This window comes from Schistocerca nitens, chromosome 4 (genome assembly GCF_023898315.1).
Source record: "Schistocerca nitens isolate TAMUIC-IGC-003100 chromosome 4, iqSchNite1.1, whole genome shotgun sequence".
In the NCBI taxonomy this organism is placed as follows: domain Eukaryota; kingdom Metazoa; phylum Arthropoda; class Insecta; order Orthoptera; family Acrididae; genus Schistocerca; species Schistocerca nitens.
In genome coordinates, this window is record NC_064617.1 from 32,390,913 (window position 1) to 32,404,834 (window position 13,922).

Genomic DNA, 13,922 nt, shown 5'->3' on the forward strand with positions numbered 1-13,922 from the left:
ACAAATGAAGGTCTTTTTTTATATTGTTTCAATACGATGATCTGTTAATTCCCACTCGTACAGTTAAATGAGATTTCACGACTTTGTTCCAGGCCTTCCCTCACTTGGGCAATGTTTTCTGGTGTTCTTCGGATAATTTTGGATTTTATACACTACAGAGCTTGTTTTTCACCATTTTGCCACTAAGTTTTGCATTGCAGGCTTTGCTGGAGGTTTTGCCACAACACCTCCAGTCTTAAGCACTTGCACAAACAGTTCCATATACATGATTTATGGTTTGCATGAACCTCAACAATAAACACATGCTGTTTTATTGTAAGTGCCATTTTGTGTTGCACTCAACTGGTCTCTAAACATGTCAGCTCCTCTCACTCATTCAAATGTATTGACACAGCAAAGTTTTTGTTTTTGGGAGAGGAACATGAGCAGTTTTATTTTGCCCATGTGTGTGTGTGTGTGTGTGTGTGTGTGTGAACATCGGTGACAGTAAAAGTTTTTCATTTCTCACTACTGATTCATTGCCATGCAGGTTCAGGTTCAGCATATTTAAAGAATTTGCACTAATATTATTTCATGTCATTGCATCTTAACTGATTTCATTACCATCAATACATTTCCGTGCATTTAATTCATGCCAACTATAAGTTTCTAGGAAGAACCTTGAGAGACATACAGGAAGAGGGAGAGTGAGAGTGAGAGGGAGATGGGGAGGGGGTTGGGAGATGAGGATAGGCACACTTGTATGGAATGAATAGAACAATGTTATGTTTTTATACTCTATTTATTTACATTTTTTAAACAAAGAACTTTATAAAACAAGTGTTCATTTTTGCAAAGAAGAGAAATCAAAAAATATAAAAATTGTACTATCATTTTATGGAAACTAGTTTAAAACAGTTTTAAAATAATAGAATGCTTTGTCATTGATTATCTTTTGGTTCTGAACTCCATTCTGAAAACATAAAAACTGCAAACTCCAGCAACAAAACGATGTTTCATGAAGTTTACCATGGTCATTTTCACTCATGCGAAGTATTATTTCTATGTCTGCAACCAAAAGAGAAAACTCATCACAGTACTGTATTTTGTGTCTAGCAGCTTCTAGATAAATGCTGGTCAAGACAGAAAGAAAAGAAGAGACAGAGCAAAAGGAGAAGTAAGGAAGAAGACAATGGCAGTGAATGTTCAAGTCTTATCCATCTATTGAATTTTCAAACCCAGTGATTAACAATATTAGAGTTCACAGAATCTGCCTACAGCTCCCCTACTAGACACTTCTTTTTTGTTTAAATGGCACAGTGTTGGAGACAGAAGTAGCTAAAAATGAGTAAACTGCAAGTTAAATTTAATGAACTGAATTTTCAACAAGTAACTGGAAAATCTGTCTAAATATCTATTACATAATGTGTGATAATGTGGCATACTGTAACCAAACAAATCTCATGGTACTAAAAATGTAGGCTTCACAATACTACAGCAATGTGAAGGAATGGTTTTTGTATGCAGATTACTTGAAGTGCACCATTTGGAACGAATGCTTGCCACAGTACTCAGATACAGAACAAATCTCAAATAAGATAAAACATCGGTCCCTTAGTAGTACTGATGCATGACTATTCAAACATCTTAAAATATATATTGTATTTCTCATGAGGAGGCACCCATCTAAATCTTCCACTGCTACGATGAAATAGTAACACACAAGTTCTGTGTTACCAAAGGAATACTGCACATTTGTAGATAGCCAACTATTTTTTTTATCAGTTTCCATGTATGTTCCTTAAAAACATGCACATGTACATGTAAATAATCTATTGTGACATTATATTCACAAATTCTATTTAAATCTAATAATGTACATCTTTTCTTTACAGGGTAATTTTAAATTATAAACTTCTCCAAGAGCTAAACAAACATATCAAATATACAAAATTTTACATGACTACCTTTCTTAAAATAAAATTCATGAGGATTCTATGCTTTCGAGTCACCATGTTCCATGTGCCATTCAAGAGAAGGCTATCTAAAACAATCATGTTTAGTAATGGTTTTGTTATACACACGTAAAAAAATAATATGTTTACTTGAATGCCCATTTTGTACAATAATGCAAACATGGTGACTAACAAATAGGTCAATAACAGTGTAGTACTTCATTTTATGAACACAGCTGTGACCTGCTAAAAGTTTAATACAATCGCAGGGCTCTTGAGATGTCAATGAAAAATGTCTTAATAAATGAAATATAAGAAAACAAAACACCTTCAGCAATGGCAAACAAAACATTTTATCCTTGAATATTAATCAGGAACTATTTGATTTACTCCATCAAAGACCAAACCGTGCTGGGGTTCTTCTAGGTGTTGCAGGTGTGCCAGGTTCTCGAAGGCCAGGTGTAACAATTTCACCACTGTAAAAATTTTAATTCTGCTGTCACTGCATTGCAGTTATAACATATGTAAATAATATAAACAGTAACATCACGTACAATATGAATAAGCCACTACAGTAAAATGACACGGTGTAAGATAATGTAACTAATTGGAAAAAGAATGCCAGGAACAACAGTAAAAGAGTTATGAAGTTTTTAATAACAATTTCATTATTTGTGATAATCTTGTATTAAAAAGATGTACTTTTGTTGTTGAAGCATTACACTCTGGTTTACTTTTTGGATGTCACACACTATCTGCCATTTAATATCATTGTGGGCTGTATGAGAGGACATAAAATAATGTTTATCATATCAAAAGAAAAATTCAATTGAGAAAATTGTTAAATTATAAAGAGACAGAACGGCTGGACAGTACCTTCTTTCAGAATGCTATAATTCAAGAAATTAAAAAAAAAGTTAAAAGTACTTAAAAACTATCCCTAGTATATTTCCTCATGAACAGGGTTAGGATTTCTAGATGTGAACCTTTTCTCTTAAGATAAATTGAAGCTCTGCGGTAAGATACCACAGTGCACAGTTTGGCTCTCATTGCAAAAAGATGTTTTTCATGCCCCTTTCTGCCTTTCTTCCTTCAACCATGTCCATAAGCCCCTTTACTTTCCATATTCAAACCTAACACCTCCTGTTTGGGTATATTCCGTCCTCCATTTACACATACGTCCGAAATACGGTTTAGTTAGATTCGTCCGTCAGCGTATCCAACGCCTCGGGCGTGCAGCGCGAACCCTGCGCATCATCCTCATCCGACGAGACGCATATAATTTCCTCCAGGGTCTCCATATCCGACGAGTCCGACGCCACCTCCTCCTTCATAGATAAACAATGAACAATATGACAATCGGCGTGCACTACGTTCAAACGTGATATTAAGGCTTCATCTCCAATTGCAAACTCATTTGACACAAATATAACCAAGCCTCGGTGTTTTATGACCATCCCTGGTTTGTTCTTCACATTAACAGTGACAGGTCGTCCCTCCACAATGCGCTTCAAAATTGATGCAAACGGACGCCATCTAGACCACTCAAACTCTTCAAACACAATTACATTATGAACACGTGGGTCATAACCCCCAAATCCGAATTCGGAACAAAAAGGTAGATAAACATGTTGTTTGCGTGACAGGACTTTTTCAATCAAAGTAGACTTGCCAATATTTGTGTCCCCATACAAATATAATTGTTTTTTACGTACCACCTTGGACCGAAAGGTGGTACTGTAGCTTTTCAGTAATATTCTTATGTGCATTTTATTATTTACAAGATAAATGACTTGTGAGCTTAATCATACTTGTATATGGTTTCAAATCAATACAAAATATTTAACTTTCAATTAAAGTCTCCTCAGCTTGCAGTGTGATTAGTGAGCCTGCCTCTTTCAGTAAATGTGAGAATGAAAGCACAGCTGCAACAATGGAAAATAGCTGTGTGTATGACAAATCCTCTTTCTCTCACTTTATCACCATAAATAGCCTGCAACAGTAGAAATAACAACAAGTGTATTTCATTCTATACTTTTAATTTCACCAGAATTAGCTTTACCATGCTGCTTTTCTGTTCTGGCTCAGGAATTCAAGCAAGATTCCACAGAAACTGATGGAACAATTATGTGATGCACTATTTATGATTTAAAAATTTTCATCATCATCTTCGATTCCTCTCTATCCAACATCTGGTCGGGTTGGGGTATCAATGGTACTTTGCCACTTTACTTGGTCTTTCCACCATTCTTCTTCTGCAGTTTCGTTCCATAGCAGGTTTCTCCTCCTTACACTCATATTTATTGTATCAATCCATCTTGTTCTCTGTCTTCCTCTTGGCCTCTTGCCCTCAATCTTGAACTCGATCATTCTTATTGGTATTCTTCCTTCTCACATCCTCTTCACATTCCCCAAACCATTTTAATCTATTCTTTTCAATTTTCTCAGTCAACTTCTCCACTCCAATGTCCTTCCTAACATCTTCATTTTTCACTCTGTCTTTCCTCACCTTCCCTAGCATATTTCTCAGAAACTTTATTTCACTGGATTGTATCCTACTCTCCTATCTTCTAGTCATAGTCCAAGTGTCTGAGCTGTAAATTAGTATGGGTGTGAAGTAAGTCTTGTATAGCACCAGCTTGCATCTCATTGGCACTTACCTTCCCCACACCAAGCCCCTCACACACTGGTAAAATGTGCTACTCTGTTGTATTATTTTTCTAATTTCTGTCTCCAAATGAGCATTCCCCATTAATATATTTCCCAAATAAGTTGTCCAAATTTTCAATATCCTGTCCCTTAATATGAATTTGTCTCTTGCCCTCTCTATCCGTCTGGTTACAACCATGGTCTTGCTTTACTCCACACTAAATTTCATTCCATATTTTTTGACCCTATCATTTAGGATGTCTGTTTTTGTACCTCCTTACTGCTTGTTCCCCACACCACAACATCATCAGCAAATAGTAACAGCTTCATCCCCCCTCCTCTGTGGGCTTCTTTCGTCTCTCTGACTTTCATCCATCACCATTATAAATAGCAGTGGTGATAACACACTACCTTGTCTTAGTCCCATAACATTCTTAAACCATTCAGTTCTTCCAACTGATGTCTGCACACAACTAGAGATTTTTTCATACATTGCCTGGATGACTTCAGGTGTTTGCTTTCTAACTCCCTTTCTCTTCAAGGTTGCCCATACCTTTTCCCTGGGAACACTATCATATGCTTTCACTAGGTCGAGAAATTTCATCATCAGATCTTTCCCATACTCCCAATGTCTTTCCATCAACTGTCTCATACTAAAGATTGGGTCCACTGTTGATCTACCATGAAGAAAGCCATACTGCTCCTCTTCTAAATGCCCTTCCACTTTTTCTCTCACTCTTCTTTCCATTATTCTCTCCATTATTTTTGCTACTTGGGATATGAGTGTAAACCCTCGATAGTTGTCGCATACTTTCCTGACACCCTTCTTGAAAACTGGGATTATTATTAGCTTTCCCCATTCTTCAGGTACACATCCTTTTTGCCACTGTAGCCCAACTGGTTCAGCTGCCTTTATCATCTACACAGTAATTTCATCTATCCCAGGTGCCTTTCCTGTCTTCATTTTTCTCAGAGCTAGTTCCACTTCTAACATCATTATATCCTGCCCCTCTGCCATACTTCTATTCACTTTCCATTACCATTCTTCACATTTAGTAATTTATTAAAGTACTCTTTCCATATTTTCCTTGACTCCTCTGGTTGCATTTATAGCTCTCCACTTTCCCCTTTCACTAGTTTTGTGTACGTTTTTTCCTTCCTCATAGTCTTTGTAATTCCATATATCATCCTCTTACCACTAGTAACATCTTTTGCCAACTCTCTGGTGAATTTCTCCCAGCTTTTCCTCTTTTCTTCTGCTACCATTTTCTTACATTTATTTAAGAATTTTATTAGATGAAAAACACTAGGGAAATCACATCAAACAACACACTTCTTGCTCTAAGTAGAACACCACTCTTCACACAAATAAATTACGGCAACCTCTATTATGAAATGCTTTTGAACGGGGTTCTTCAAAAAGCCAAAATGTGAAGAAATTCAACATCGATTTGTATGCAACTCTTACACAAGCAGGAATTCCACTCAGTAAGATGAACCATCCTGCTTTCAAGGGATTTTTTTCGAAAATGCACAAAGATATCAATGCCTATTGAGAGTATTTTAAGGAGCCTGTTTACCAAGAAACCATGACAAGGATGTCATGGACTTTTGAAGGGCTACGGAAACTGCCAGACAGTCATGTGGGAACAATATCAAGGATGGATGATATGATCTGAGAGTTTGACTGGAGAAAATCTTAAGACTTGACAGAGTAATGTATTGCGCCATTTGAGGTGAGTGTAGTACTGGGTGACAAAGTGGGTGCTTCAGAGTTATATTTGTCATCATAGGATGAGATGCAGAGATTTATGTATGGATACGATCCATAGTGTAGTTGTGGGAGAACAAAATAAGGAAGAGGTGGTTGGTGTAGGTGTTGAGGAATTTTCTGTAGGTGCAAATATGTTTGCCATGGAGGCCTAGGTTGAAGGGAAGAGAGAGTTTCATGTGCTCATGAATAGTGATGAGCAATGCAGTTGTGGTACTTGATAGGGAGGAACAGAAAATATAAAACTTCGAATGCTCTTAGAGTGTACAAGTAAACTACAAATATGAAGAACACCCAACATGAAAGAACAAACACTGCCTTATGAAGGATGGTTCTGGTGAGATACAAAACAGAATTTCGACATGCTAAAATGCACAGACCAGTGGAGCAGAAAGTAAAATAATTATTCCTCTTTCATCCATACTGCTTCTTCATTTACTGCTTCAATTTATTCTCTCTTTCTAGGGCACATATTGTTCTCTGTACACTGTCATTCATCTCATTCTAGTTCTTCAAAACTTTGACCTTTGGAACTAAATTTTTAACTCTTCATACCACGAATATTTCATTCATTAATCAAGGAATCCCATAAAGATATGGGTGCACATCTACTCTCAAATTGTTGATGGCATTTGATAAAGAACTCTCAAATTCAAAAGTCTATTGATTCCAGTCAACTGTTAATGGTTCCACCTGGAAAATTACTGATGATTGGGAGTACCAAAAACAATGAGGAATCAAACAACTATGAATTTTAGCTATATGGCTAATTTAACTGATTCAGTTCAACAAACCAATAAATCTACTGTGTTGGAGTGAGAATGGAGGACAGAAGGAAGGGAGACTGGCACTTGGCACTCCATAAATGTCAATATCATGAGAGATGGAGCACACAGTTGAACAGGAAAAATATACGGAAGAAACTTGACTGTGTTCTTTTCAAATGAACCGTACTGGCATTTGCCTTGACTGATGCAGAAAAACCATAGAAAACCTAAACCTGGATGTCCAGATGGGGATTTGAAAACACTTCTCTCAAGGAAGGATGGATACATGGAGGCAGGAACAAAGGCACATAATGACACAACATACATACCATAAGTGTTCCATAGTTACTGAGGCCAAGGTCTTTGGTAACCTAGGAGACAACTGTTTGATATTGTAGTATTGATAATGCAAGGTTTCTTGTTTGAGTGTACTTGTGTTTTATTAATCAATTAAAATATTGTGAAAAGGATAGATTGCTATTCACTGCATAGATAACGAGTTGAGTTGCAGACAGGCACAACATAAAGACTGCTGCACATTGAGTTTTCAGCCAAACCCTTCTTCAGAAATGAAAACACACACACATTCAGGCATGCTTCACACACGCATGACCACTACCTCCGTCTGCTGCTGCCAGAATGCAACTTTGGCTTTGAATAAACACAGCAAACTGTAGTTGGGCAGGGAATGGAGAGGGACAGCAGGGTATGAGGCGGGGACGGGGGGTGGGGGTGGGGGTGGGGGGGGACTGCTGGCTGGTGTGTGTGCAGGGACTAAATATCAGCAAGAACAAGGCTGTCTGGCACAGCACTGTACACTGTTATTAATCAATTAGTTGTTCGAGTTGGGAGGAAGCGTTTAGAATTTTCAGTTGGTCAGAATTAGTAGAGCAGTGTTACATGGAGAAATAATTGATGTAAAATGGAAGATTAATGTAGATGATGAGTGAGCACGGGAAATGCAATGAGATGATAAATATTAATTAGTGAAATTGGTGAAGAGATTATGATAAGGTGTTACTATAGAAGCAGTGCTCTGATTAAGAGTAGAAGAAGTGGTTAACAATTGCACTACTGAATGTATTGGGTTAAAATACTTGTCAAATAAACAGGGACTATATTTACATACATTGTTCATCCTGAATTATTTAAAACACACAACTTTCATACTACAGACTATTTCAATTAAAATGAATAATAATGAAACTAAGACATGAAAGAATTACAGACATTGGATGTGAGTGGGCACTGAAATCAATTGGGACTGGGATTCGAACCCTGGTCTCCTGCTTACAAGGCAGACGCTTTAGCCACTAAGCCACATGGACATGGTGGTCATTGTAACTGCACGGACTACCCTAGCATGCCTCCCGTCAGACCCAAATTCAAACACTACTAATGTAGTGCCCCTTGCCCATCATCTTCATTACTCGCACCATTTCGCTGATTCCCGTAAGAGTTCAAGCCTGGTGTGCATCTGCATTGAAGAGATCTTGCCCTAATTTTGAAAGAACAGACACCACACATGTAAATAATGAAACTGTTTTTAAATCAAAACAGGGACATGAGAGGGATACTAAGCACACAGTTACAGCTCTTAACTTTCCCCTGTATACCTGTATGGGAGCTCTGCCCTTTAACTAAATAAAGTATGGTTACCTTCATTAAATTTGTGATGGATAACATCCTTGAAACACAGGACACAAGCATACGTGAAAATATGCAATATGTAAAAAATCATTTACATTAAGTCATCATATCAAATAATTATGAATGAAATAATACATCTGCATCCTCAACGTTTGATTTCTCTGTTCAGTGGTCACACTTACGCTTTTGAGGCTGCTTGCAATTTTCGTTCCTCTTCTTCCTTGCGCAGTCTGATCTCTTCCTGTGCAATTTTCATTTGACTTTCCATTTCTTGAAGATGCTCCAGAGCTTGTCGTCTCTTGGCTCTTCCTGAGCGACCTGTCTCCTTCACGGAAAAGAACATAGGGCCCAATTCTGCCAGCCAGTGGCCATCCACAGCAGTAACACACTGCATGTACTCCTATGGAGAAGGAAATGACAGATACATTAACAATGTCAGAGACAAATTCTCCAACCAGAGCAGAAAGTGACAGACCACCATTTCCTTTCCAATAGTTGAACTGTTTGTTTATTTGTTTTGTTTATTTGCACACCAAGTTACTACATAAATCTCACAAATTTGCTGCTAACAAAATTTATCGCAAATGTCAATCTGGATAACAAACTAAGGTAATGAAACATAAAATTTCATCCTTAACAGGTACTGAGTTAGGAGCACATCAGTGTAAATAAAAGCTACGAAAAACAATCAATGCTGGAGGTAAATCATTCATAGTGCTGTATATATCTTTGGAGAGAAACACCACAAGAGGATAAGCAATGAACAATGAAGCTTCAACAAGCTCTATCACAACCATGCTTCACATTTGACTCTTAAGTGCTGCAGGAAGTTTCAAGTCAACATCTGACTTTTGTAGTCATATACAACATGCTCACATGACAACTTAAGTGAAAAATGGAAAACAAGAGAGAAGGCACTGAGTTGCAGACAGGCGCAATGAAAAAGGCTGTTAAAATAATTAAGCTTTTGGACAAAGCTATTCTTCCCCCAACAGAAAACACACACACACACACACACACACACACACACACACACACACACACACACACACACACTCATACGAGTACAAGTCACACACTTACAGCAAATGTTCTGTGTGCTTTGGGCCCATCTGCAACTGTGTCTGACATGAATAGGAAACTACTGGTGTGGGTGATGGTGATAATGGGGAGACATGGGGTACGAAAGGGAAGGGACAGTGGAGCAGGAATGGGAGAGGATACTGTGCTGCCTGTGGAAGTGTGCAGGTATGTGACAGGGACATGAGAGGGCTACTACATGCAGTATTGATAGGCTGTGTTGGAGGGCGGGGTGATCCTTTCCAAGTTGTTCATGATATTATTATTATTATTATTATTATTATTATTATTATTATTGGGGTAATGCAGAATTAGGTTTAATAATGAATAAAAAAATAGGAATGTGGGTAAGCTACAACAAACAATATAGTGAACGCATTATTGTGGCCAAGATAGATATGAAGCCCATACCTACGACAGTAGTACAAGTTTATATGCCAATTAGCTGCACAGATGACGAAGAGATTGATGAAATGTATGATGAGGTAAAAGAAATTATTCAGATAGTGAAGGGAGACGAAAATTTAATAGTCATGGGTGACTGGAACTCGACAGCAGGAAAAGGAAGAGAAGGAAACATAGTAGGTGAATATGGAATGGGAGTAAGGAATGAAAGAGGAAGCCGCCTGGTAGAATTTTGCACAGTGCATAACTTAATCGTAGTTAACACTTGGTTCAAGAATCATGAAAGAAGGTTGTATACGTGGAAGAAGCCTGGAGATACTGGAAGGTACCATATAGATTATATAATGGTAAGACAGAGATTCAGGAATCAGGTTTTAAATTGTAAGACATTTCCAGGGCCAGATGTGGACTCTGACCACAATCTATTGGTTATGAACTGTAGATTAAAACTGAAGAAACTGCAGAGAGGTGGGAATTTACGGAGATGGGACCTGGATAAACTGACTAATCCAGAGGTTGTACAGAGTTTCAGGGAGAGCATAAGGGAACAATTGACAAGAACAGGAGAAAGAAATACAGTAGAAGAAGAATGGGTAGCATTGAGAGACGAAATAGTGAAGGTAACAGAGGATCTACATCTACATTTATACTCCGCAAGCCACCCAATGGTGTGTGGCGGAGGGCACTTTATGTGCCACTGTCATTACCTCCCTTTCCTGTTCCAGTCGCATATGGTTTGCGGGAAGAACGACTGTCGGAAAGCCTCCCTGCGTGCTCGAATCTCTCTAATTTTACATTTGTGATCTCCTCGGGAGGTATAAGTAGGGGGAAACAATATATTCGATACCTCATCCAGAAATGCACCCTCAAGAAACCTGGACAGCAAGCTACACCGCGATGCAGAGCGCCTCTCTTGCAGAGTCTGCCACTTGAGTTTGCTAAACATCACTGTAACGCTATCACGCTTACCAAATAACCCTGTGACGAAATGTGCCACTCTTCTTTGGTTTTTTTCTATCTCCTCTGTCAACCCGACCAGGTACGGATCCTACACTGATGAGCAATACTCAAGTATAGGTCGAACGAGTGTTTTGTAAGCCACCTCCTTTGTTGATGGACTACATTTTCTAAGGACTCTGCCAATGAATCTCAACCTGACACCCGCCTTACCAACACTTAATTTTATATGATCATTCCACTTCAAATTGTTCCGCACGCATACTCCCAGATATTTTACAGAATTAACTGCTACCAGTGTTTGTTCCTCTATCATATAATCATACAATAAAGGATCCTTCTTTCTATGTATTCGCAATACATTACATTTGTCTATGTTAAGGGTCAGTTGCCACTCCCTGCACCAAGTGGCTATCCACTGCAGATCTTCCTGCATTTCGCTGCAATTTTCTAATGCTGCAACTTATCTGTATACTACAGCATCATCCGCGAAAAGCTGCATGGAACTTCCGACACTATCTACTAAGTCATTTATACATATTGTGAAAAGCAATGGTCCTATAACACTCACCTGTGGCATGCCAGAAGTTACTTTAACAACTGTAGACGTTTCAAAGGCTCTTACTTTGTTTATCAGGCGACAGTGCGGAACTGTATCGAACCCCTTCCGGACGTCAAGGAAAATGGCATCGACCTGGGAGCCTGTATCTAATATTTTCTGGGTCTCATAAACAAATAAAGCAAGTTGGGTCTCACACGATCGCTGTTTCCGGAATCCATGTTGATTCCTACAGAGTAGATTTTGGGTTTCCAGAAATGACATGATACGCGAGCAAAAACATGTTCTAAAATTCTACAACAGATCGGTATCAGAGATATAGGCCTATTGTTTTGCGCATCTGCTTGACGACCCTTCTTGAAGACCGGGACTACCTGTGCTCTTTTCCAATCATTTGGAACCTTCAGTTCCACTTGCGGTACACGGCTGTCAGAAGGGGGGCAAGTTCTTTCGCGTACTCTGTGTAGTATCGAATTGGTATCCCATCAGTTCCAGTGGACTTTCCTCTGTCGAGTGATTTCAGTTGCTTTTCTATTCCTTGGACACTTATTTCGATGTCAGCCATTTTTTCGTTCGTGCGAGGATTTAGAGAAGTAACTGCAGTGTTGTCTTCATCTGTGAAACAGCTTTGGAAAAAGGTATTTAGTATTTCAGCTTTATGCCTGTCATCCTCTGTTTCAATGCCATCATCATCCCAGAGTGTCTGGATATGCTGTTTCGAGCCACTTACTGATTTAACATAAGACCAGAACTTCCTAGGATTTTATGTCATGTCGGTACATAGAATTTTACTTTCGAATTCACTGAACGCTTCACGCATAGCCCTCCTTACGCTAACTTTGACATCATTTAGCTTGTTTGTGTGAGAGGTTTTGGCTGCGTTTAAACTTTCAGTGAAGCTCTCTCTGCTTTCGCAGTAGTTTCCTAACTTTGTTGTTGAACCATGGTGGGTTTTTTCCGTCCCTCACAGTTTTACTCGGCATGTACCTGTCTAAAACACATTTTACGATTGCCTTGAACTTTTTCCATAAACACTCAACATTGTCAGTGTCAGTGTCAGAACAGAAATTTTCGTTTTGATCTGTTAGTTAGTCAGAAATCTGCCTCCTATTACTCTTGTTAAACAGATAAACCTTCCTCCCTTTTTTTATATTCCTATTTACTTCCACATTCACGGATGCCGCAATGGCATTATGATCACTGATTCCCTGTTCTGCGCTTACAGAGTCGAAAAGTTCGGGTCTGTTTATCAGTAGGTCCAAGATGTTATCTCCACGAGTTGGTCCTCTGTTTAATTGCTCGAGGTAATTTTCAGATGGTGCACTCAGTATAATGTCACTCGATGCTCTGTCTCTACCACCCATCCTAAACATCTGAGTGTCCCAGTCTATATCTGGTAAACTGAAATCTCCACCTAAGACTACAACAGGCTGAGAAATTTTATGTGAAATGTATTCCAGATTTTCTCTCAGTTGTTCTGCCACTAATGCTGCTGAGTCGGGAGGTCGGTAAAAGAGCCAATTATTAACCTAGCTCGGTTGTTGAGTATAACCTCCACCCATAATAATTCACAGGAACTATCCACTTCTACTTCACTACAGGATAAACTACTACTAACAGCGACAAACACACCACCACCGGTTGCATGCAATCTATACTTTCTAAACACCGTCTGTGCCTTTGTCAAAATTTCGGCAGAATTTATCTCTGGCTTCGGACAGCTTTCTGTACCTACAACGATTTCAGCTTCGGTGCTTTCTATCAGCACTTGAAGTTCCAGTACTTTAACAATGCAGCTTTGACAGTTTACAATTACGATACCGATTGATGCTTGGTCCCCGCATGTCCTGACTTTGCCCCACACCCTTTGAGGCTGTTGCCCTTTCTGTACTTGCCCGAGGCCATCTAACCTAAAAAACCGCCCAGTCCACGCCACACAAGCTCTGCTTCCCGTGTAGCCACCTGCTGTGTGTAGTGGACTCCTGACCTATCCAGTAGAACCCGAAACCCCACCACCCTATGTCGCAAGTTGAGGAATCTGCAGCCCACACGGTCGCAGAACCAACTCAACCTCTGATTCAGACTCTCCACTCGGCTCTGTACCAAAGGTCTGCAGTCAGTCCTGTCGATGACACTGCAGATGGTGAGCT

General features: G+C 39.1%; 1 protein-coding gene across 1 annotated transcript in view; it reads right to left on the minus strand.

Annotated features, from left to right (window-relative positions):
* Window positions 1–825: 825 nt before the first annotated feature.
* LOC126251448 (pre-mRNA-splicing factor ATP-dependent RNA helicase PRP16) overlaps window positions 826–13,922 on the minus strand; it is a 197,771-nt gene continuing 184,674 nt past the window's right edge. Inside the window, exons 20-21 of the mRNA XM_049951876.1 lie at window positions 8,954–9,171; window positions 826–2,410 (exon numbers count right to left, since the gene is read on the minus strand). Of these exons, the coding sequence (XP_049807833.1) occupies window positions 2,329–2,410; window positions 8,954–9,171 (300 nt within the window). The 3' untranslated portion in view covers window positions 826–2,328. The remainder of the gene's footprint in view (window positions 2,411–8,953; window positions 9,172–13,922) is intronic.